This window comes from Nylanderia fulva, unplaced genomic scaffold (genome assembly GCF_048542155.1).
Source record: "Nylanderia fulva isolate GAGA-0341 unplaced genomic scaffold, ASM4854215v1 Scaffold19, whole genome shotgun sequence".
NCBI classification, from domain to species: domain Eukaryota; kingdom Metazoa; phylum Arthropoda; class Insecta; order Hymenoptera; family Formicidae; genus Nylanderia; species Nylanderia fulva.
This window is the reverse complement of record NW_028190161.1, coordinates 3,931,408-3,955,764: the sequence shown is the minus strand read 5'-3', so window position 1 is coordinate 3,955,764 and position 24,357 is coordinate 3,931,408. Positions and strand designations below refer to the sequence as shown.

At 26.0% G+C, this 24,357-nt stretch overlaps 6 protein-coding genes and 1 pseudogene across 10 annotated transcripts; 2 read left to right on the top strand and 5 right to left on the bottom strand.

Moving 5' to 3' along the window:
* Positions 1 to 50: 50 nt before the first annotated feature.
* On the bottom strand, positions 51 to 5,299 carry LOC114939429 (uncharacterized). Its single transcript, XM_029313745.2, has 10 exons — positions 5,092 to 5,299; positions 3,555 to 4,961; positions 3,053 to 3,417; positions 2,598 to 2,948; positions 2,215 to 2,473; positions 1,661 to 2,079; positions 1,335 to 1,577; positions 760 to 1,235; positions 520 to 631; positions 51 to 451 (listed from the first exon to the last, which is right to left on the bottom strand). The coding sequence occupies exons 1-10, from the start codon at positions 5,105 to 5,107 to the stop codon at positions 296 to 298; spliced, it is 3,804 nt and encodes a 1,267-aa protein (XP_029169578.1). The 5' UTR covers positions 5,108 to 5,299; the 3' UTR covers positions 51 to 295.
* Positions 5,300 to 5,558: 259 nt separating this feature from the next.
* On the top strand, positions 5,559 to 7,547 carry LOC114939420 (uncharacterized). The gene is made up of 4 exons (XM_029313737.2): positions 5,559 to 5,840; positions 5,975 to 6,592; positions 6,697 to 6,881; positions 6,962 to 7,547. The coding sequence occupies exons 1-4, from the start codon at positions 5,741 to 5,743 to the stop codon at positions 7,007 to 7,009; spliced, it is 951 nt and encodes a 316-aa protein (XP_029169570.1). The 5' UTR covers positions 5,559 to 5,740; the 3' UTR covers positions 7,010 to 7,547.
* On the bottom strand, positions 7,241 to 9,351 carry mRpL4 (mitochondrial ribosomal protein L4). The gene is made up of 4 exons (XM_029313725.2): positions 9,074 to 9,351; positions 8,585 to 8,935; positions 8,100 to 8,508; positions 7,241 to 7,403 (listed from the first exon to the last, which is right to left on the bottom strand). Exons 2-4 carry the CDS (start codon positions 8,888 to 8,890, stop codon positions 7,258 to 7,260), a joined length of 861 nt encoding a protein of 286 aa, XP_029169558.2. The 5' UTR covers positions 8,891 to 8,935; positions 9,074 to 9,351; the 3' UTR covers positions 7,241 to 7,257.
* On the top strand, positions 8,570 to 10,728 carry LOC114939404 (Adenosine deaminase, tRNA-specific 1). Its single transcript, XM_029313703.2, has 3 exons — positions 8,570 to 9,885; positions 9,969 to 10,220; positions 10,308 to 10,728. Exons 1-3 carry the CDS (start codon positions 9,215 to 9,217, stop codon positions 10,585 to 10,587), a joined length of 1,203 nt encoding a protein of 400 aa, XP_029169536.2. The 5' UTR covers positions 8,570 to 9,214; the 3' UTR covers positions 10,588 to 10,728.
* Rtc1 (RNA terminal phosphate cyclase 1) lies at positions 10,693 to 12,844 on the bottom strand. Its single transcript, XM_029313672.2, has 7 exons — positions 12,593 to 12,844; positions 11,911 to 12,150; positions 11,662 to 11,828; positions 11,375 to 11,549; positions 11,142 to 11,292; positions 10,953 to 11,057; positions 10,693 to 10,880 (listed from the first exon to the last, which is right to left on the bottom strand). The coding sequence occupies exons 1-7, from the start codon at positions 12,732 to 12,734 to the stop codon at positions 10,736 to 10,738; spliced, it is 1,125 nt and encodes a 374-aa protein (XP_029169505.1). The 5' UTR covers positions 12,735 to 12,844; the 3' UTR covers positions 10,693 to 10,735.
* A 2,768-nt stretch (positions 12,845 to 15,612) lies between these two features.
* LOC114939438 (uncharacterized) lies at positions 15,613 to 21,360 on the bottom strand. 5 transcript variants are annotated; one of them, XM_085481778.1, is made up of 10 exons: positions 21,239 to 21,360; positions 18,589 to 18,862; positions 18,085 to 18,342; positions 17,719 to 17,853; positions 17,116 to 17,190; positions 16,777 to 17,039; positions 16,544 to 16,703; positions 16,152 to 16,251; positions 15,955 to 16,044; positions 15,613 to 15,876 (listed from the first exon to the last, which is right to left on the bottom strand). In XM_085481778.1, the coding sequence occupies exons 2-10, from the start codon at positions 18,785 to 18,787 to the stop codon at positions 15,756 to 15,758; spliced, it is 1,401 nt and encodes a 466-aa protein (XP_085337904.1). In that variant the 5' UTR covers positions 18,788 to 18,862; positions 21,239 to 21,360; the 3' UTR covers positions 15,613 to 15,755. The 5 variants fall into 5 exon arrangements, with proteins under 5 accessions (XP_085337904.1, XP_085337905.1, XP_029169586.2 ...); XM_085481779.1 differs by having other exon boundaries at positions 18,589 to 18,845; XM_029313753.2 differs by lacking the exon at positions 21,239 to 21,360 and having other exon boundaries at positions 16,616 to 16,703; positions 18,589 to 18,967.
* Positions 19,080 to 21,181, bottom strand: LOC146723522 (uncharacterized; annotated as a pseudogene).
* Positions 21,361 to 24,357: the final 2,997 nt, after the last annotated feature.

The window sequence follows — 24,357 nt, the reverse complement described above, 5'->3', positions numbered from 1 at the left end:
TCACTATACATATATTTTATTAGAAATTGAATAAGAGGTAATTCACATTTGATACTCCTTTTATTGTTTTCTTTTTATTTTTCAAATTTATTTTACAAAAATGTACGCTTTTTATGTGGTGGTGTATGTATATAGGTGAACTGACTTATAAAAGTAAATTTATAATAAATCTATATTTATAAAATATATACAATGAAACATGTATATATTATATTCATCTATTTTTATATTTGATTAATTCTTCTCAAGAAAAATTATTATCAAAAATTATCCTTTTTAGAGAAACAACAAAGATTTAAACTTTGCCAGAATATTTATAAAACTTATTAAATGTATTTAATTGTACTTTGAAGACTTCCTGCAATGATGTTGGTAATGTACGTGATAAAAAGGCGATTCCATGTTGATCACATATACTAATTAATTGGCATAAAGAATTATACAAAGCCATCTGCAACAGAAGTGTGACAAAAGTTATTAAAAACTATTCTATAAAATAACAATGTGTAAAGACATTACCTTAATATAAGATGGTATAGCGGTTACCACATATAATTGTAAGAAATCAGATATCACATAGGGACTTAATCGAATCATATCCTTTTTCAATTTTAACAATAAACCTGTAAGTCTAATCGAAGAAAGTCTATTATTTTTTTTTCAAATTAATATAATATGCTAATAAACAAATTAGACATCAATATATTCTAATGTATAATGTATATAAAATATATTTTGAATTAATAGATTTAAACTTACTTTTCGATGTCGAACGCAAAACATCTAAATTGATGCTCGTCAAATTTATTAGTTACGCTTTTCGATGCGTGGACAATGGTATGTATTACATTCCTATACAACAATAATAAATTAGGTAATCTGTCTGTTATAAAATTTATTCTGACTTTCATCAATGTTTCACAGATGTTGAGCACATTATCGCATGACGAAATTTTTACTTTGATGAGCGATTTTAAACTGATCAGTACGATAAGATCAATTGTAGTATCCGGAATAAATAGATACTTGTGACTGATTATATTGTGAGCTAAGCACAATATATCTGACCAACACTTGTCAGGAATATCCAACGACAGTACCATTTCAAATAAATTGTTGATTGCATCCAAACGCGCTTTATTACGCTTGATTCTCATGTTTATCTTCATTATATCGCTCCAAATAACAAACAAATTTGTCCATGCTGTTTCATCTGCTTGTAACAAACTATCAATCTACATAAGAAATTACAAAATACATAGATATCATTAATAATGTCTAATAGTATTAACTATTGTATGTATACATATTAATGAAAAAAGAAGAGATTTTACCGTTTTAGCATACAATAATCTCAAAAATTTATAAAATTCGTTTGATTCAGGAGACGCTAATAACGCTTCAAGTAAATTTTTGCAAGGATGCGTCAATATTATAAACCATAAATTTTTGACAATCCCATCTTTGATCTTGAACATTTTACGATGTCGTAAAACAATAATAGCCAACTGTACACTTTGTTGCAACAGCATATTATTATGTATGTTATTTAAATTTTCTATTACCTTTCTCTCTTTCTATAAAAAAACATTTATTTTTATCAAATACATTGAAATACACACAATATGGGAATAATACTTTCTTCTTCTACAATACTTACTATGAATATATTTTCGAGAGTTAATTCAGTTAATTTTTTCAAAGTATCAAACATTTTTCCAGTTGATACTGTTATTTTTAACACTGCTGTCAAATATTTTACATCAGATGCATCGTTTATTTTTTCAGGTAACACTTTTAAAATAGCTTTGGCTAATCTTTTCTCTGCCTTTTTGAAAATAATTTTTTGCTCTGTATCAATTTTTGGTTTGACCAATTCCATGCATTCTAAAAGACTGTACATAACTTCTTTGCGTCGAGTACAACTTTTTATGAGATTCTTGAGAGCATCATATGTTTTCACATTGCGAAGAGAGAATTCGCAAGCTTTTAAAAATGCTTTATTTTGTGGCAACTGATTTACCAACATTATTGGTTCTATAAACTGAAATATATCGATTCCAATTTTTTCTAACAAATCTGGAAAATCAGCATTTTATTTTATTTTTATTATTGTATTCTAGAATAAATTTGTATTTTTAGATTTTTGCATGTAAATAGTAATAATAAAAAAATAAAAAAATTATATACACATATTTACAAAAGTAAAATTACCTGAAAAGATGATATTGCATGTGTCCAATACTTCAGTTTTTTCACATTCTCTACTAATGGAATACACAACCAGGAATACTAACATTCTTATATTAGAATTAAAATACATCGTTGGTAAGTGGAGCAATATTTCTAAATGTAATTCTATTTTAGAAGAAGTTGCATTTGTCATTTGCACATATTGCTCTTGTGATATCAATTCTTTTATAATTTGCAAGACTTTCAACATATTGTTATGTTCGTTTTCCATCAACAATTTCTATAAAGAAAATTTTTAGGATATGTAATTAGAATAATAGAAAATTTCGACAGACAGATATAATTTCGTTACAATTATAAAATTGAAAAATTATCAGTATTAACTTACATGATATATTACTTACGGCATTAATGTGTTCTATAATTAATTTTGTACATCCTGATGACAGACAATGTCCAACTTGAATGAGAATATGACTTAAAAGGCACAATACAAAGCGCTTATTTTCTTGAAGGCAATCATTATCTAATAAATCGAGCCATTCATGAAAATTCTCTCTCTTTTTACTTGACATTATATCGTCAAACAATAAACATGTTACTTTGGATAGCTCTTTGTTACTTAATAATGGAAGTATATCTGTATTATATTTCAAGATGGAATTCCAAGCATAGTCAAGGCCACCTATTAAGTCATGAAGCTTAATAGGTTCATTTGTCATATTTAATCTTATTCGATGTAATATAAGTTTATTCTGAAATTGTGATAAATATAAGCTTTGCAGTAATATTAAAAAATATTTTATTTTAAGAACTAAATCTATTGTGCAATGAATTCTCAAAATATTTCTACAAATACCATGATATTTTTGCAATTGTCTTCTCCAAAATTAGTTATTCTCTGAATTAATTGTTGCCAAGCATCATCAAGAATTGGGAACTGTAGTTTTTTTGTATCAGCACCTTTTGGTATATAATATTTCAATGCATCCTGCATTTCGCTCAATGATTGTACAGCACTCAATAATATTATTATAATATTTTTATCATGACTTATACATAATGCTTTATTTATCAACAATGATAAAGTATTTCCCAGTTTGTTTAAATCATTAACAAACTTCTCGTAGGTGGAAAGTGTTCTAGTATATTCAAGAATCTGTGTACCTTTAAAAAGTACAACAAGCAATTCTACCGTTGTCTGCAATATTAATACATTTTTACCTGCAAAATATTAATATATTTTTACCCTTATTTAAGAAAGAAGACACATAAATTGCATTCTAATATTATTTCTAGAGACATTTCGTTACTTTACTAAACTATAATATACATATATAGTAAAAATAAAAAATTCTTACACGAAGTATCATATTCCAACAATTCTACACAATCTGTATTTAAATAATGTATTAACGTTCTTAAAGTTGCAATCGTTTGGGAACTGGAAAAGTTGCTAATTGTTTCTTTCAATTTCATTTTAAATTCGTATGAAAAGAATGACACATTTGTTCTATACACTGTCCCCATTGTCAAATGATGCTTTAACGATATTAACAATTGTGAGATCAACTTTTGTTCACGTCTCAATTTCGTACTCGAGTGTAAAATTGCAATTAATAAGTTTGTATAATCGATAGTTTGTTCTTTCATCAATATCTTATTTAAGATATCTGGAATATTTCTCTCTATTAAAAGTGGATTGATATATGAAAGTTGCGTGAGTACACCATAATGTATGCATGTAATATTGTCACATGTTAAAATGTCACTTATAAATTTCTGAAAATACTCAAACAGGGTAACATCTTCTATAGTATTATCAAAATCGAGTGTTACGTCGTTTAATAGTTTGAGAAAAGCATTCAAGATTTCCAATTTATATTTTCCAGAGGAGTTAATCAGATTTCTGAAAAATGTATCCAGTAAAACAGCATCCGATTTGTAAATGCCTACTACAGCATGGAAAATAAACTCATATGTTAGCAAATTACTCTGGAAATTTAATGTTTCCACATTTTTAGATAATGTACAAAACAAGTCTGAGAACATTGTTTGAACATTTTCCAAGGTTTGTTTATTTCGCATCAATTTGATTTCTCCAAGTAACAGTTGCTGCATACATTTGTACGCTACTACACTGAGCTTGTCTGTATTATTGATATGTCTGTGATCAATTAAACTGCACATAGGATATAAAATATCACATATGAAGATTAATCTTAGTTCACTTCTTGTAGTTATCAATTGTTTATTCATTTGCATCAGACTTTCAATAATGCTTATTATAGCACAAATTTCTGTAGGCAATAATCTACATGGCTTGAGTAATCGATCATATTCTTGGTATGTCACATTATGACAGCTGGAATGCTCTGATATACTGTGAAACACGGTTTTTATTAAAAAACCTAATCTTTCTGGTTTGTGTGTAAAATATTGTCGCATACTATTATTAGCAAGAACTAAGCTGCAGCATTCGAGAACTTCCTCGTATACATCTTTCACATTATTGTTTAATGTCTGCACAAGCGTATCGACCAAACATTGTTTTGCATTAGCAGCCTTAATGTCAATATGAGTAGACTTTAAACAATTATTCAAAGTTTTCCACGCATATCGATTCTCAACACAAATTTTACACAGCCACTCCAGGAGTAAGTCTTCTTTGCGAACGAGTGGTAAATCCGTAGCAGAAAATGCAGTTTCTGCTAATTTTAATCGTTTTGGCAAAGGATAATCATCTGAATTTAAACGTTTTAATAGTGCTGCAAAATTATAGTATTATAAAAATTAATTAGTTATTATAAAAAGCTCGTAATTATTTTAGGCTATAATACGATGCCGCATTGACACATGTTCCGGTAGAGATAGACACGGTAGAAAGTGTTAACTTACCTCTTGACAACGCCATTGTTATTAATTTTACGATTTATTGATTTATCTTGCAGTGTTCGTTGTGCTTTTATCGATTGTAAACATATAAAACATGTAATTATCACGGAAATTATATACACGTTGAAACAGATACTGACAGACACCATAAAGATTATCGCACAATACAAGCAAGATTAGGAAGGTCCGTAGATTTACGTAGAGCAAAGAATATATAGATATCATTCCTCTATTGGTAAAGCGTAAGCTAATCGACCAATAAAAACATGTAAGTTTGCCTATATCTATATGATTGGTCGAACTATCGACGGTCTTATGATAATATTACATTTGTCGTACGACGTTAGCGATTGGCTATCGAATAGAGCATTTTTAGAGTCTCTATCTGATAACCAATCGATATGTACGACAGACATTTTGTCGTATAAATGTAATATCAGCCATAACGTTGCGACTAAAATGTGCAATAGCCTTGATAACGTCTCTTATTTGAAACAGTCAAGAAAAAGAATGTAGTGTGTATACTTCTTTGACAAAAGCGTTATATACATATTGCGTTTCATATAGTTGTTTTCATAAATAAACGGAAATTCAAGAAGAAGAAAGAACATTGTGCAATATATATTTTAAATTTCTTCAAATCGATGTAGTTATGTCAGAAATTAAAGATGATCCACGAGAAGTTCTCGTTCTTTTGAATTCATTAGGATTCGTTGGCATTACCGCGGCTCAATTAAAAGCTTTTATGAAAGGTAAGTGACTCGGCTTGTCTTATTAATTTCTTTCCTCTGTCTACTTGTATTCTAGGATTTAATTATCATTGCAATAAAATTGATACATGTTTGTGAGATATTTCTCTTGTTACAAATTATCATTTTACTTCCAGACTTGAAGATTTACAGAAAGATAAAAGAACGCGAAAGACAACAACGAAAAGAAGAGATTAAAACAAAAATAATTAGCAAGCAACAGGCTCTGATTAAAGAAGTTCATGGGCATCGGAATACAGATTGTTCTTCGGTTAATATTGTTCCTTTTGAATCTTCAAATTCCTTCGACGATGAATCATTGATAAAAGTCAGGATAAAATGCATCCCTAAGGAAGATATTCAAAAAGATACCGAAGCAGCTGTAATAAAGTTAGATAATAAAAAATCGACAGTAAAATACAAAGATGTTCAAGTAGTCGAATCAGATAGGACTTGCAAACGAAACTATTTTAATACTACATCTCCAATTATTAGATGTTCAAAAAGCGAGAGCACACAAAATGTTTCTAAATATTTAGCAAAAGATAACTATTTGATGGAAGAATGCAAGCACAATTTAAAAGAGGATCAAATAAAATCAGTAACTTCAATGTTTGAGCAATCAATATGTGAACCTATTTTATCAAATTGTATGAACTCAGAGTCAAAGAGTGTCGCGTCAGATCCAACTGGAAACGTTCGTATGCAAAGTGCCTTATCTACAAGATCGTCCATTAATTCCAGACATAAATCATGTGAGCAATTATATTATGTCTTTAAATACATACGCTTTTTTGTTTAAAATTATGTACCAATACATGTGTTGCAAATTTCAAGCTTTGTTCATATTTATTTATAGTTATTCGACCATGGAGATTGCAACCACAAGCACAAAAATTGATTAACAAGAAGTGTGATCCTGTTGCTCTTTATCAAAAGTATCAACAGGAATGGAAACAGATATCTTTCCCTGGAGAAGCAAAACATTCAAAAGTAAGATGGGCTGTCCGGGAAAAAATGCTTGGTACAGATCCTCATCCTGTGGTAAATATATAACAAATTATATTAATGATAAAGAAAATATTATTGTGGAATGTTATCTCATTAAAAACTTTTGATTTTAGCCACTTTCAAAAGAATTCACATATGTACCGATATTAAAGAAGAAATGATAAATTACTTTCAAGTATATAGAAAATTGATAAACAATGAATAATATGACAATAATTAGACTATTTTATATTATATTAAATTTTTAATTGTAATTAAATTATACATGGCAATCTCTTTCAAAAAATGACACTGTCACTTGTTAATACATAGGTATTGTAAGTATAGATATTTAAGATATATGCGTGCATGAGCAATTGTATATATATTATGAAAACAGTAATACACACAAGTTTTTAAAAAGAAGTTTTTATTTTTGATTAAGTTCGAATGCACGTGATATTTTTTTATAATCTGTTCTATGTAATTGATAAAGTAATTTTTCTTCTATCAATCTGGCTGCTTTCTCTGTAAGTACCAGAGTGTTGTGTTTCAGCATGCTATATACGTTTAGACCTGTGTGTATATAAAAAAAAGTATAAAATTTAATATACATTAGACTATGGCAATAAATTGATACAATTATAGGATATAAACCTCTAATACGATTTAAGTTATATGTTGCCAAATTTATTTCAATAATCATTATTATATATATAATTGAACAAGTAAATTTCTTTAACATATAATTTTTTTTTAATAAGTTAAATTATATATATTTTCTTATATGTATTTTAATAATTGAGCCCGAATTTGATTATGTATAGAACAGTCATTACAAGTCACTCAAATTAAAAAAAAATTCAAACAATTTTTTTGAAAACAATGCCTTGTGCACAAAATTTTATATTTAAATTTATATTAATTGCATATTAAGAACGTGAAATACTATATTTCTTACTATTAGCAATGAGTATATTGCTCCAACAAAATATATGATTTAAATATTACATTTTAATGAATTTAGAAGAATATAACTTTGAGATAAATATATGTTCGAAATAAAATTGCAGATCTAAATATATGCAGACAATAAAATTTCTTAAATTTTATATACAAGTATATACTGCATTATATATTTTAATTACTGAGCAATCTATTACTCAAACATTTTTAATAATCTATATATATATATATGTATATGAGAGACAATTTGATTTGCACAATTATTTGGGTTTAAATATAAAGATATATGATATTGTATACACTTACCATAAACAGGCATCAGATTAATATGTTTAATCTGATCGGTAGCTAGTGTGATATTTGTAGGCATAATATCATAGCTATCTACAAAAAGAACCGATGGCCCCCAATTTCTCTTCTCTATTAGTTGTTCTATGTAAGAAGGTTCAGATGTTGGAATTTCTAATTCATCAACTATATGCAGATCATCTTGCGCAAGTTTCACAGATAGCGTTGCTGTAAGACCCATTACACGAGTATAAAATGGTAACATATAAAAATGTGGTGTGGGAGAACGAGGACCGTGTGCTACTCCACCACCTCTCCATAGTGGTGAACGTATACTTCCATGACGAGCACGTCCTGTGCCTTTTTGAGGCCAAGGCTTCCTACCACCACCTCTGACTTCAGCACGCGTTTTCGTATGTGCATAACTCTATAAATAAAAATTTTATATGCATATATAAACAATACTATTTCCATTTGTGACACATACAAATAATCATACTCACCACCCAACGATACATTTTTTGCCAGTGAACATTCTGGTGGATAATATCGATACGAGGTGCAGCCGCATAAATATGTGGATGTAAAGTGATCAAGCCTAATTTTTTTTCTTCTACAGTATCTAAATTTTCTAACCATACTTGCCGAGGTTTTTGGTAGATATTGTTTTCGTCGTTATATTGTATCTTTGATATAATCGGTGTAATACCTACAGCTTTCGTTTCATTTTCTACGATTGTACAATATTTTAATGTTTGGCAGGTAGCTCCTTGCATCTTGTTGACAACTTTCCGAAACATCATTAACATTTTGTCAAGAAAAGCTAATTTTATTCGAATCTAGAATGTTGCTTTCTGAGGAAGAAAAAAAAATACTCGTGTATACTACACACAATTAAAGGCACGTTTCACTTGACGTTCAATATTTGAAATATTTAATTCATATTTTTATTCTTATTGTTTGTAGTTTACTAAAAGTTAAGTCTGTATTACGTTGCGAATTTGCGAGTTGCGAGCGAAACTTTAAACACGTGTGTGTACAGTACACACACACACACACACACACACCGCTCGCGCGCGCTCTAAAAGCTGTAAGCTGTGTGTAAAGATATTTACGATTAAATTTATGAATAAATGACGAAAGATTTTGCAGACAGAGTAGCCAAGCTTTGTATAGAAAAGTATAATTTTCTGAAGAAAACGGGTAAACCCAGCGTTCACGAATGGACTGTGTTATCCGGAATAATTTTAGAAGATGCTGTTGGATCATTGTCTCTGGTAGCTCTTGCCACTGGGACAAAATGTTTAGGAGAATCAGAATTAATGAATAATACACAAGAAAAGAGAGGCTCTCGATTAAGCGACTCTCATGCTGAAGTTCTGACCAGACGTGCATTTATACGTTATTTGTATGATCAGATTGATTTGACTTTGCATAGCTCTGAGAGTATGGTTTTCTCACGAAATGACAAAAATAAAATTGAATTAAATAGTAACATATCGTTTCACTTTTTTTCAAGTCAAACGCCTTGCGGAGATTGCTCTATTTTTCCTAAACAGGAAACTTACGATAATGGTGTGTCTGTGCAAAAGATCAGACGTATCGATGAGGATACTCATGGACATATAATTGTAGAATCGTATTATAGAGATATATATAGAACAGGAGCGAAATGTGTAAAAGGAGAGGAGAAACAAGATTCTCGTTTGCCTGGTGTAAATTATCATATTGTGGGTCCCTTGCGTACTAAACCAGGTAGAGGAAATCCCACAAGCAGTTTGTCTTGTTCTGATAAAATGGCAAAGTAAGTTTCAAAGTAAATAATGTTTGCAAATATTGTATATGCATTATCATGATATTTATAAACTACAAATATATGTGCTCCAGGTGGCTCATTCTTGGTTTACAAGGATCATTTCTATCATTATTAATACCATCGATAAAGTTGAAGAGTATTACGATTGGAGGTTTGTGTCCTTTTTCTTTGGATGCCATGGAACGTGGGTTATATAAAAGGTTTAATAACGAAATAGATAAGCCCAAAATTTTTCAAGCAAAAATTACTTTTATGCATAAGAAAGGACAACAAAGATCACGTCCCTGTCCAACAAGCATTATATGGTGTGCTGTAAAAAACAGGTATTAAAAATATTTGTAAAATTACAATTTATACAATACTGCTTCATTATTTTTATATAATTTAAAAAACCGAAATTTTATGTACAGTGCATTAGAAGTGGCAGCTGCTGGTAGAAAACTGGGTGTAACAAAAAAAAGAAAAGATAATAATTTATCTATAAGTAGACGAATGTTTTTGCAAACTTTTTTGCAAATTTTTGATAAATATCAGGATAATTATAATGAAATAAGACATCCAAAGAGAATTACTTATTATGACTGGAAACAATGGTCATCAATTTATCAAAATAAATGGAAACAATTGAAACTTGAATCGTTCCATAAATGGCCATGTAAACCAGCACATCTACAAAATTTTACATTATGAAATTATTAACACAAAATTTTTAAATTTTACATCTATTTTTGTATCAAAGATATATAAATAATTATTATATCAAAATGTATTTAATATGTAAAATAAGAAAAAATATATAGACAAAAGAATTTTATTTACAATAAAAATATTTATGGCATTACAAAGTTCGTTTACTTATATTAGTATAACCTACACCTAAACAAGTTAAATGCACTTGTGATAATATTTCATCTCCTTCTTTCATCGGTTCTATTTTAAATACAATTCCAAAAAAATCACGTAAGTCACGTAGAAATTGTATCCTGAAAAATTCATGATTATAATTTTGTTTCTTTATTGTTTTATATAGTATATAAAAAATGTGTACTACTTACGTTGCTGGAGTTAATGGTCCCATTGTAACTTTACAAACATCTTTTCTACCAAGTGCCATAAATGCAGCAGTCATGCTTTGAAAAGAAGAATCTACACATCCATTCCTACATAATTATAAAATAATTTAAATAATTATAACAATTTAAATTAAATAGAAAATAATTTAAACAAAAATTTGATTTTTTTACCTATAAATTTCATCTAAAAGTTTCATTGCAGCTTCTTTGCCAAGATCTTCAGGTACACATGGCAATGAACCTGTTGTCATTAATGGAGAAAATGCTTGTCCACTAAAAAATACATCTTTAGTTGTGTCTGCTGTCAATGTTACTCCAAAACCTAGCAAATAACAAATTGCAAATGACAAATTTTAGTAAGACTTAAAATAAAATAATACATATGCTATACAAATTATTTATACCTGGGGACTTTCCACCAGTCGACCCTTTACAATGATCTATATAAACATATACATCTGGTAGAAACTTGAGGAGAACACTTTTCGCAGACTCAACAATACGATTAGCAATTGTTGGAGAAACTCTTATACTGCATGCGGTACCTCTAATACGTTTCACCATTCCACTGTCTTCCATCTATAGAAAATATACACATATATATATATATATATATGCATATATCTGTATATGTAAAAAAAATTACATAATACAATATTACAAATTGTATAATGCAAAAACAGAAAAGTACCTGAATTGTTTTAAGATTACGACTAATAGGGCATTTAAAATGTACTTCTCCACCTCCTAAAGGTGCTACTCCTCTTTTACGAATAGTTAATACAACCTCATTATCACCTGCTAGAAATTTTTTCAATATTGGTATACCAGCAGTCTGAATTCTGTCTATCGATGGATCTTGTAACAATAAATATTATATTAATTACTGTTGTTTGTTTTAATAACACAAGTACAAATTTGATAATATATTATACAATACCTATAGTGTTATCAGTCACTCCTCTAAATTTTAAATTAACACAATTTTTACAAAATGGAGCAATTATTATAATTCCTTCCAAGTAATATCCAATACCTCTTTGCAAACTACAGTCATGTTCCAATTCACCACCATTCAATAAACCAGGATTGTAATATATACTGGTACCAGTTTCATTTACCTCAATTTTTGTGCCATTAGTAATCTTATCCAATAGTCGAATGAAACTAATTTCGTATTCTGTCAAATTAAACATAATTATAAAACAAATATATATGTAATTAATGTAAATAGTATATATCACAATAAATAATTAAAATTATCATTATTTATTAAAACTATTTTTGTACTCATTCATAAATTTACCAATTAAATAAATAAATTCTTGTTATACATTAAAATATCTATCATTATGATCAAATTTGTTATAACTAAATATATTTAAATTTTAGTATATTTTATTTTATATATATATATATATATATATATATATATATTTACATTTTCAGAGTTAGAAAAAATTAATTATATCACAAATAATTATACAAAGGATAATTGACAATATCAGAATATAATTTTCATATTCAATTATAGATTTTAATTAGTTTTACTTATAATTGTAATTATATAAAAATATAATTAATAAGAATATTAATTTTTAAATTTAATAATTATAACTAACCTTTAAGACCAGGATTGTCATCTTTCGTTCTAATATTTGTAATTCTTACTGGTTTTCCAGATAATGTAGATAGCAATAAACGATATCTGAAATAATTGCTGCCTTCATATGTAAGTACTTTGTTTTCTATTTTGGCTGGCATTTTTTCTCAAATTTTTAATGTAATATTAACCACGTGTTTCATCTTTGTATTTGTAATTTTATCGAGGTTAACCTCAACCACAGTTGCCCTTAAGGCTGGATTTTCATGTGATGCTGGTTTCAGCGTCAAAAGATGCCACGTGACCAAAATTGACAAATTGGTATCCTTATTTTTGATCACATGACGTCTTTTGATGTTGGTATCCATAGTCATAGCGTCAAGTGAAAATGCACCCTAAGAAATAGTAATCCTGTAAATAGTGACAAAATTTTATAAAATTTTTAATTAATTTCAAGTGATTGTAAAATTTAGTTTATGTTAATTGTATTTATATTTTAAATTTAGTTTGTTCAGTTTAATTTATCTAAAGAATAAATGACTGTTATTTAATCATCAAATTTACATTTCTTGTAGTTTTCTAACATTTGTAAAAGGATGCATTTTTTAAGGGTCGACAGGTCGGCCGGCCAAACTCCGAATTGATGTTGGAGACCTCGCGCGGTGACAACGCGAAACTCCGATTTCAGTGTTGCCAACGCCGAGAAACCAATTCTCGGGTTTTATGTAGTGGTGCATGTCTGTACACGTACATACACTATTGCATTGCTCACGCGGACGCACCGTAGAGAGACAAGGACCGATAATTACGTGTTCTCCTTGTTCCTCTATCGTGCCGGTATTCGCGAGATACGGCCTGAAAATGCTTTCTGGCCTTCCGTAGCAGAAGGCAGTAGCGTAGCAAGGCTAATAAGTACCTACTTTTTGTAAATTTTATATATGCTTATGCACATATGTGCGTATATATATATATATATATATATATATATATATATATTATATAAGGGATATGTTGATTATTCTTGATTTCTTTTTGATTATTGATGCTATTGTATCATTTGCTCCAAATACTTATAACGTGAAAGAACGTTGAGTAATGTATAATCAATGCAAGGATGTTCAGTATATCATCCAGTAAATTAGAGTTCAAATATTTCAATATCAATTTTTTTATAATATATATATATATATATATATATATATATATATATATATTAAAATATAGAAAAATGATAAAAAAATATATTTCAGCGATTTAACAATTTTTTAATATATTGAAAATATTTTTACTACATACACTATATATATAAGTGTAAAATAATTCAGAAAATAAATTTAAAAATAAATTTAATAAAAATCTACATACCAGCTGTGTGCATGTGTGCAATTGATTTATTACTTGAAATTTATTTACGGAATTATTTTGCATTTATATATTTATAGTGTGTGTAGTTGTAAAATATGATTAAAATATTTTCAATATCAAATTTTTAAGTTTATCGCCTATATACAAATATATTTCTATGATTTTTCATATTCCAATATATTATAAAAAAATTGATATTGATATATTTGAACTCAAGTTTTTTACGTGATTAAATATTCTTGCATTGAGCCATCATACGTTACTCGTAAGTTCTTTCACGTCATAAGTTATTATGTAGCAGAGAGAAAGAAATGAGAGTTATACAATGTAACATCAATAATCGGAAAAAATCAAGATAACGGTTGTCATATCTGTGTATATATATATATATATATATATATATATATATATAAACTTATATATTATATATATATATAATATTTCATTTATTTATAAAATACATTTTCAATTCATATTCAACCTGAATGATATTTTCTATATGCTTATGCTATCCTCCGATCTATCCCTAACAAATTAGGAAGTGTAATTGCATTATTATCATCAATTATTATCTTATACTTTTTACCTCTAATTTCTATAAAATTTAATTCATTATCATTTTATCCTTTAAATCAATATTTATTTTGAATTTTCATTAATATTTTTATTCTATTAACATGAGCAGGAGCTCAACCTATTGAAATACCTTTTATCATTATTAGACAAATTTTATCATTATGTTACTTTCTTTATTTTATCTTATTACCTTTCCTCATAAAAATTTGAGATTTAATTATTTTTAAATAAATATTAAAAAATTTATCATTATAAATAAATTTAAAATATTAAAAATAATTATATTTAATACTTAAATTTTTTATAAATTACTATTAAATTAAGGTAATGATCTTGAATTTAAGTTTATGTTTTGAAAACATATTAAAGAAATTTTAATTTTTTATTAACTTTTAAACATTTAATTCTTTTTACTAAATTATTATTTATAATATAAATTTAAATCCAAAAATTAATAAAATATAAACTAAAATTATTGGTAAAATAATTTTCCAACATAAATATATTAATTCATCATATCGTATTCGAGGAAGTATTCCGATGCCTTTTGGATCTCCTAAGGATACTTTATTGGGATATATGACATATCCTGAGGACGTCTGTTTGTAATCCTGGTACGTTCTTAGGATGTCCTAAGGAATAGCAAATGAGCGCCTCAATAATGCTTAGAAGTATCCTCAGGAGATTCTATTTCAACTTCCTAAAGATATTTGTAGGATGTTCATAGGAATTCTTATAATCCTTAAAAGGTCTACAATACATCCTAAATTAGTCCAGGATACATCATTGCGGTGCTTTATATGCTATTTCTAGGATTAATTTAGGTTATATGCATATTTTTTCAGGACTATTTCAGGATAAATTAAAAAATTTTTTACACATATTATACATATATATGTATACAAATTTTTATTAATATTATTGCATATTATTGCATATTACAAATTTATTGCACATGAATGAAAACAAAAAAATTATATATATTATATATATATATATATATATATATATATATATATATATATATGTATATACTTATATATATGAAAAAATTCGAATTTGAAAAATTCTTTAAATTTGAAAATAAAAAATATATAATGAAAAGAAAAACTACATTAAGTAGACAACATCCATCATGTGTACATAGATGAGTAGATTTTAACTAAAAATAATACTTAAACCAAATAGAAAAGTTTTTTTGCACATGGTAAGTGATTAACTTCGGAGCCTATACATATTATTTAAAAGAGATTAGGGCCAATTAAGTCGTCTAAAGTCGTTTCATCACCATCATCATCATCTGCTTCTTGGTTGTCTTCTTGCAAACAGACCCTTGCAACAGATTCTGCTCTCTTATCCATGCTACAAGATTTTTTATTAGATTAATAAAATTAGTAAAATTTCACACAAAAATTGTATTTATATTAATATATTACATACTTTTCTTTTTGTGGACGTCTATCTGCATGCTGTTCCATATTAGATTGGTTTTCATCTTCTTGCATCAAAGATTTCTTTGACTTATTTAAGCTTAAAATAATATTAAAATTATATTAACTTTTTTAAAACTTTATTACTCATAAACATATTATTTTAATTTATAATATAAAATTTATAAAAACAAAAAAGCAACATACTTTTTCTTATTACTACGTTCGTTTGCATGTCTCAACCAAGATTTGATGGGCTGTGAAATATTTTGTTCAGTAGCTTCCGGAAAGTAAATTCTTACTGCACCTAAAATAAAATATACATTAACATATAATAAATATTTACAAAAAAATAAGGTATTAAGCTAAAAACAAAATAACATTATTGAGTTAAGAATAGAAGCTCAAAACAATAATAAAGCAATATATAGCAATTAGGAAGTCACGTAATTAAAAAAAGCTAAAAAAAATAATTGAATTTATTATAGATTTCTTGTATATAAGAATATTACATAAATAATTTTTATTTTGCTATATAGTCATTATTGAGAGATAAATAATTATCAATTAAATATATAATATTTTAAATTTATATTTACTAAATATAATTTTTCGGAGATATAAATCAAAGAATGGATACTTTTTTTTTCCTCCAACATAACTGAACATACTTCCGACTGAATCGCTCATAATTCGTCGTAATATGTTAAATGTTATTGACTTAATGTCTGTCCCACCAATTCGTGCCAGTTGTTTCATCTGAATAAAATTAATAAAATTAAGTATTTTTAATTTTTACATTGTTATAATAGTTTATTGTTTAAATACATACTAATGCTTTACGATTAATCTTGTCATTAATTAATAGTTGTTCTAATTCTTGTAATTTTTCTAATGTTTCTACAGGAAAGAGTTCCATGTAGTCTGATTCAACATCTTTTTTCTTTGTTTTATCATCTAACCCAAATGTTTGAATTTGATTTTGAATATAATCTACTTTAGTATTAATATTTCTTTGTTGTTCCTGTATTGATGAAATTTTATGCTCTATATCTAATAGCTTTCGAATAATATATCGTTCAAACTGTGTTATTGCTGTAAATTAAAACATTGTAAAATAATAAAATACATGTATGTAAATTTGTAAATTATAACATAATCTAGTACTTACAAGTATTAACAGAATCAGTTTTAAAATAAGCTTGAGGGTCGTGTGCACTTTTTATATTATGATTGAAATCATGTTCTATAACAATAAGAAAACAAAAAATTGTGAAATATTTAAATTAAATTTAAAACCATTAAATAATATAAAAAATAAAATTATTACATGTACTTGTATCGATTATCTACATTATTATTATTGAGTTAAATACAATTGTAATTCCATTATACTTAACTGAATAATAATACAGATAATTAATGCATGCACATGTAATAATTTTTGTAATTTTCATATTTATTTTTTTCCAATATATTTTGTCTATAACTTTAAAGTAAAAAATATGATGCTAGTACGACATGTTGTGTATAAATAAAAATTACATATATATTAATTTTTTTATAAATGTAAAATAAAATATATGAGTCTTTTTCTTTTTTGAAAATAGTTTCAAAATTGGAAATAAGTATAATTTTAAAAAATAAAAAGTAAAAGTTTTTTTCAATTACAGACTAATGTAAATCTTTTAAATATCTTAAAACAATAAATATACTTATATATATACTTTCAAAGAAAACAGTTCATATATTAGCATAAATATAAATTAATTACCTGTGTTATTAATTGAATCGTGTCTTTCTACACTTGTTTTCTTTAAATGTATATTTGTTTCTATACTTTTCTTTGAAGGTGTAGTTGTTGATAGATTAATATTTTCATTTTCTATCTGTTTTAATACATCTTTGCCTGTAAAATAAAAATATAAATTAAAAATATAATATAAATTAAATAAATATAAAATAATATAAAAATAAATATAAAATAAATTAAAATAAAAATATACATTAAAAATTAAATTGTAATATTATATATATATATATATATATATATATATACATATATAATCTATAATATATTGCAATATACATATTATAATTTTCTATATTACTTCACAATATAAAAAATTTTTGTACGAACTTTTAAATATTTTATTTACTGGATTTTTATTTGATTCCATATTATTATTTTTCTTTTGTACTTTTGAAGATGGCACTTTTGGATAAGATGGTACTTTGACAATATTTTCTTCTTCATTTGAACTTATTTCATCGCTACTAAGAACGGTTTTTGCTCTATATTTTCTATTTCTTTTTGATGTTTCATCATCACTTTCAGAATTTATATCTGATATAAATTCTGCTTTTTTTAGTTTAATCATTCCTGTTTCGTATTTATCTGAAAAATAAAACAATAAAAATTATTTGATAAAAAACAAATTTTGAAACAAACAAATTTTTATTTAAAAATAAAATTTTATTTCCTAAAAATATAAATAATTTTTTAAACATTTTTTATTTACAGCTTATAGCATTCTATATATATTTATTCTATTATTTTGTATTAAAGATTATCGAATAAATAATAAAATAAAAACGCAAATGACTCTACATTAATGTTATTTTTTATGTATTTATTACTTACTTGCAGTTGCTAAAATTCTCTTAACTTCATACAGCGGCCAAGAGTCCATTTTGGGTATACATTTTTGTACAGCTTTGGAAAATCGTTCAGTTGATGTAAAAGTAGGCCAATATGCCTGTTTCTTGTCTTTAGTTAACCAAGAAGAAGGTATCATTTGCAGCCCATCGTTAAATTCTACTATAGCATATTGGTCATCCATTGTAACTAAATTAACGAAAATACATAAAAGATCCTTTCTGAACCCAATACTATTCAAACTGTATATGGAAAATCTCTAGAACAAAAATTGAGAAGAGAAGCAGAGAAAGTGTGGTAATAAAAAGATAAAAGATTTGGTCTTTTGACATATGCAAATGACATAATATTTCTAGCAAAAATCCTGCTAAATTAAAAAAACGAATTGGAATAAAATTAATTTATTGAACCAATATAGAAACTAAAAAAATTAAAAGTTAAAAAAATTACTATTATACATATTTTTTTAATTCTATTTATGAATGCAACATTGGAAATACTACATATTTATTTTCTGATAACGGTAATTTAACATATTTAATATAAATATTTTCTATCGGCCACATTTCTAATTCACTTAAACCGTGCACACTAAATATTTTTAATAATGAAGAAGGACATGGAGTGTTATAAAAATCTTGCTTGTGTAAAAATTTTTGACCTATAATTACATTTGTATTGAGATCTTTATTGTGTATTATATTTTTTATTAATATAATAGTTCCATCAACCAATGAGCAACAATTATCAGCTATTACATCAGTACGTAAAATCATATTTGCTTTTCTAATTATTTTGTACTGTGGATTACCGCAAGCATGTATTAATGGCCCAGATGAATGCATGGATTTCAAATCTATTGTAAAATTTTCAATTTCTTTTGTTGTAAGATTCTCTTCTATTTTGTTGTTTTCATATTCAATATATCTCCGGCAAATTTGTTGTAGTGGTTTGTCATGCTTTCGTAATAATTTTTTTAATGTTTGTAAAAAATTTTCATATTTAAATGCACTAAAATTGTCTAATGAGCCAAATTTCTTTACATCTTGTACAAGATGAATTAGACCATGTACATTAAAAGAGATATTATGACTTCCATAAATTAATGCAAATGATGTAACAAAATGTTCTAATAGCTTTTGACAATAATCCAATAAGTCATGTACTTCTGTGGAACATAATATTCTAATAGCTACATGTAATGTTATGAAATGATCATATATGTCACTACGAAGAATATTTTTCAGAGCTACAGGTCCTGTGTACAAAAGGAATTCTCGATATTCTGTAGCTTTCCAAAGTTTTATGAAAGTCAATGATCGAGGTTTTCGTGCAAACTCACATGGGACATGTATTTTTAATATAGTTTCTAAATTTGATGATATGTTTTTACATTTTCTACTTTCTAAACGAAATTGTTTATTATTGCCAAATAACCATAAATATAGTAATCGCCGTGTTACTCCTAAACAAACTAAATGCATATAATCTAAGGGTATATTATTTACAAGATCAAGATTTGGAATATTTTCAATAATTGATGTCCCAATATGAAAATTTTCATCTGTCTTTGTTCTAAATTCTAAATCTGTTCTCAATGGAGCATCTATTTGAGGGAAGCAAACTTTATTATTGCGAAAAGTGCCTTCAGTTTTACATTTGGTGCAGCTAGAATAACCAGTATGTCCTTTAACTTGTAATATGAATGCTTTTGCAGGAGTATCACATATTATAGAATCTATATTGCAATGAACATGTTTATTATTAATAATGATTCCATCACGACACAATAATTGTGTTTCTTCTATAAATTCTCTTAAAAAATCATCTGAATTAGAAGGTTTCTGTGTACTATAGTATGCTCCGATAATAAAAACTTGCTTTGATTGCCCTATAGAACCTAAAATTGGCCATAGTTGTTGATGCGATGACTTCGATAATGGCAATCCATCTATATTTATATTTATTTTTATATTAGTAACATTTCCTGAGACAGATACAAATTTTTTTACTGATTTTAATAAACTAAAATGGCAATATTCCCCATCAGCACAATTTCTAATATTAACACTTCTGGGAGTATGCAAAAGTGCCCTAGGATCAGACGGTATATCACAATGACATTATTACAAGTATACTGTTTTATGCCTTTTATAAGAGTACGTAAGATGCTTGTGAAATATTTTCTTCAACTGCCCAACTAGCTAGAAATGTTTTAAAATCAATTTTTTCATTATCATTGTCATCATCAATTTCTTCATTACTCGAACTCTTGTTGCTCAAATAAAACTTCATTATTTTCTTCTTCACTACTTAAAGGCGGACTTGATTGATCAAAATCATTAATTTCATTTGATAAATCTGCATCTATCTTATCTTGACTAAAAGTTATTGATGCATGCGAATCATTTGTAATTATTTCAAACGTTGATACATTAGGTGGCACATTAGATACATTATTATATGTTGATGGTCCATCATTTAAAGCCTTACTAATCATATCACTCTCTAATTTGCGAATTTTACGTTGTGTCGAAGAATTCATATCAAAGGTTTTTTTATTATTACCGCGTTGCATAACCTCAAAAGTTATTTTTACGTAAAAAGTACGTATAAAATGGTATAATAATTTTACCCTTCGATTTTTCTTGGTATTTTCTTGATATCTTGGAAATGATGTAAACACTATTCAAATCACACACAAGACACAAAGTGGATGCGAAGAAGCCGGCGAGAAAGCTTTTTCTTCTTCTTCTTCTTCTTCAAGGCGGGAAAGTTAAACAGACACACATCAGGCACTTTCTGTAATTGCGCGCATAATGGTGCGCATACGCGCATGCGTACTCATCTAGATTCCTACATAATATATGTGATCGGCTTTAATACCGTTCGCTAAAAAGCGGCACGGTAAACCAATTAACGTGTCAATATTTTTCAACAAAATTTATATAAAATTTTTTAATTTGTCTTAAAATAATATTGAAAAAGTATGCTGGATCCTTAATGGCTCACATGTGCAAAAGATGTCCATAGGACGTCTAGAGGATGTTTAACATCCTGTGGATGTCCTCTGAACGTCTTTCAAACATTTGTGCTCTTAGATATAACCTAAATTAATCCTTCAAATAGCATATATAATACCTCAATTACGTATTTTGAATTAATTTAGGATGTATGGTGGATGTTCCAAGGATTACGAAAAGTTTTCTATTGACATTCTTAAGATTTTTAAATTAAATATTTCTTATAAAAATGTTGCTATAAATGCATTTTAAGGCTCTTACTTGCTAAATAATAAGATGCAATTTAATTCAACCAAAACTGGCTATTCATTTATTGAAATAATAAGTACACACTATATGTGTGTGTATATATATATATATCTTATATTTTCAATAATAAATGAATAGCCAGTTTTTGGTCGAATTAAATTGCATCTTATTATATTTGTTAAAATTTATCACTGGCGATTAATTGTGAAGATTTCTTATTTGCTATTTCTTTTATTTCTGAAAAAAAATAAAAAACACAAAAGAATATCCTTAAAGTGCTTCATATATAGCCACGCAGGACATCCTTAAGAGATCCAAAAAACATCCTCAGGTGTTTGGATTTGTATATATCCTAAATATATCCCACATATATCCGAGGATATTTAGGATATATTCAGGATCATCCTGAGGATATCTTGTGCTGTTTGGGCCATGTATAAAAATTACTATTCTACATAAAATATTAATTAAAATAAAAGTTAAAATTATTGAATATTTTAATAAATTTCTAAATATATAAATTCTAATTAATCTAAAAAAAATAATTATTCGATATTCAGATAAAAAAATTAATGTAAACCCACCCCTAAAATATTCAATATTAAACCCTGAAACTAATTCTGACTCACCTTCGATAAAATCTATAGGACTTCGATTTAATTTAGCTAAAATCCTAATAAAAAATATAATAAACAAAGGATATAAAACTACTATATATCATAAATAAAATTGATAATTAATAAAATCAAAAAAAGAATATCTCTCTCTTATTAATATAATAACTAAAACAATTAAAATAAATCTTACTTTAAATGATAATATTTGTGAAACTGATCGTATTGCCCCTATTTTTGAATAAATCGAATTAGCTGATCATCCCATAAAAATTATAACATACCCTCTAATAGTTATAAAACAATTATTAATAAAATAGAATAATTTAAAAAATAAATATTAGTAATGTAAGGAAATACTAATCATATTATTATTAAAACAAATCTAATTATAGGACATAAAAAAAATTATAATTAGATTTATATACATAAAATAATTCTTTATTAAGTAATTTAATAGCATCACTAAAAGATTGAAATAATCTTATAAATCCCACTTTATTAGGTTCTTTACGAATTTGTACATATCTTAAAATTTTTTGTTCCAATAAAGTTAAAAAAGCTACCCCAACTAATATAATTAATAACAAAATTAACAATCTTAATATATTTAACGCACTATAAAAATATAATCTTAAATTTTGACAAATTATTACTTGTATAATTTTTTTCTATTATACATCATTTAAATTCTAAATTTAATACACTTAAATTCTGCCAAAGTAATTTATTTATTTACATATATTTAATCAATTAAATTTATTCATTAAAAAAAATATAATTTGAAAAAAAGTCCTTTCGTACAAAATTTTCTTAATTTATTATAGATAGAAACCGATCTGGCTTACAACCGATCTGAACTCAAATCATGTAAAAATTTTATTAGTCGAACAGACTAAAATATTAAACTTCTTCATTTAATTTTTATTTTAATTCAACATCAAGGTCGCAATCATTTTTATTAATATAATCTTTCTAAAAATATTACGCTGTTATCCCTAAGGTAATTAATTTTTATAATAATTATTATAAAAAAAAAAAATTTCTTAATTTAATAATCAATCCTTTATAAAAATTTCATTAATTAATGTTAAAATTATCTTTAAATTAAAGTTTATTTTATTTAATTATCCTCCCAATAAAATATAATCATTAAAATAAAATTTATTTCCTTAAATAAATTTAAAAATTATATTAAATTCAATAGGGTTTTCTCATCCCATAATTTCTTTTAAGAATTTTAACTTAAAATTTAAATTTTAAATCTACAAATTGAAACAGCTTTAATTTCATCAATTCCTTCATTCCAGTTTTCATTTAAAAAACAATTGATTATGCTACCTTTGCACAGTCAATATACTGCGGCTATTTAAAAATCACTGAGCAGAAATAATTTTAAATGATCAAAAAACCATGTTTTTGTTAAACAAGTAAATTAAAATTTTAATTTAATAAAATAAATTTGCCTAATTCTTTAATTATATATACATATATATTTTAAATTTAAAAATTTCTATATAATTAATATAAATATACTTATACTATCATTATTTATTAAAATACTTAATTTATTTAAAATATTTTTTTATTTAATTAAATCAAATTTTCAAATTATTATTATATTTAAATTAGAATAATCCATTCCATAATAAATTATTAAATTTTTATAAAAAATTTTTAAAAATAAAAAATATTTTTCTATTTAAATCATTTATATTCATAAAATATTTTAATTATAATTTATAGTTAATCCCATAAATTTTTTACATAAATTTACTAATTAAATTTTATTATTAATTTAATTAATTGTAAATGATTTATATATAAATTAAATTTATATAAAAAAAACTAGATATCATAAAAGTGGA

Coding starts and splice junctions, on each gene's coding strand:
- LOC114939429 (XM_029313745.2), bottom strand. Junction 1,578..1,660: donor CTCTCGAAAATATATTCATA/GTAAGTATTGTA, acceptor GTTTTTTTATAG/AAAGAGAGAAAGGTAATAGA. Junction 1,236..1,334: donor GATTATTGTATGCTAAAACG/GTAAAATCTCTT, acceptor TTTCTTATGTAG/ATTGATAGTTTGTTACAAGC.
- LOC114939420 (XM_029313737.2), top strand. CDS start 5,741: ATGTCAGAAATTAAAGATGATCCACGAGAAGTTCTCGTTCTTTTGAAT. Junction 5,841..5,974: donor ATTAAAAGCTTTTATGAAAG/GTAAGTGACTCG, acceptor TTTTACTTCCAG/ACTTGAAGATTTACAGAAAG. Junction 6,882..6,961: donor GTACAGATCCTCATCCTGTG/GTAAATATATAA, acceptor TTTTGATTTTAG/CCACTTTCAAAAGAATTCAC.
- mRpL4 (XM_029313725.2), bottom strand. CDS start 8,890: ATGTTAATGATGTTTCGGAAAGTTGTCAACAAGATGCAAGGAGCTACC. Junction 8,509..8,584: donor AAAAAATGTATCGTTGGGTG/GTGAGTATGATT, acceptor TTTTATTTATAG/AGTTATGCACATACGAAAAC. Junction 7,404..8,099: donor TAATCTGATGCCTGTTTATG/GTAAGTGTATAC, acceptor ATATACACACAG/GTCTAAACGTATATAGCATG.
- LOC114939404 (XM_029313703.2), top strand. CDS start 9,215: ATGACGAAAGATTTTGCAGACAGAGTAGCCAAGCTTTGTATAGAAAAG. Junction 9,886..9,968: donor TGTTCTGATAAAATGGCAAA/GTAAGTTTCAAA, acceptor TATGTGCTCCAG/GTGGCTCATTCTTGGTTTAC. Junction 10,221..10,307: donor TGGTGTGCTGTAAAAAACAG/GTATTAAAAATA, acceptor TTTTATGTACAG/TGCATTAGAAGTGGCAGCTG.
- Rtc1 (XM_029313672.2), bottom strand. CDS start 12,734: ATGCCAGCCAAAATAGAAAACAAAGTACTTACATATGAAGGCAGCAAT. Junction 11,829..11,910: donor AGTGACTGATAACACTATAG/GTATTGTATAAT, acceptor TATTGTTACAAG/ATCCATCGATAGACAGAATT. Junction 11,550..11,661: donor GTAATCTTAAAACAATTCAG/GTACTTTTCTGT, acceptor TATTTTCTATAG/ATGGAAGACAGTGGAATGGT.
- LOC114939438 (XM_085481778.1), bottom strand. CDS start 18,787: ATGGATGACCAATATGCTATAGTAGAATTTAACGATGGGCTGCAAATG. Junction 18,343..18,588: donor GAGAATTTTAGCAACTGCAA/GTAAGTAATAAA, acceptor TTTATTTTTCAG/ATAAATACGAAACAGGAATG. Junction 15,877..15,954: donor AGACGTCCACAAAAAGAAAA/GTATGTAATATA, acceptor AAAATCTTGTAG/CATGGATAAGAGAGCAGAAT.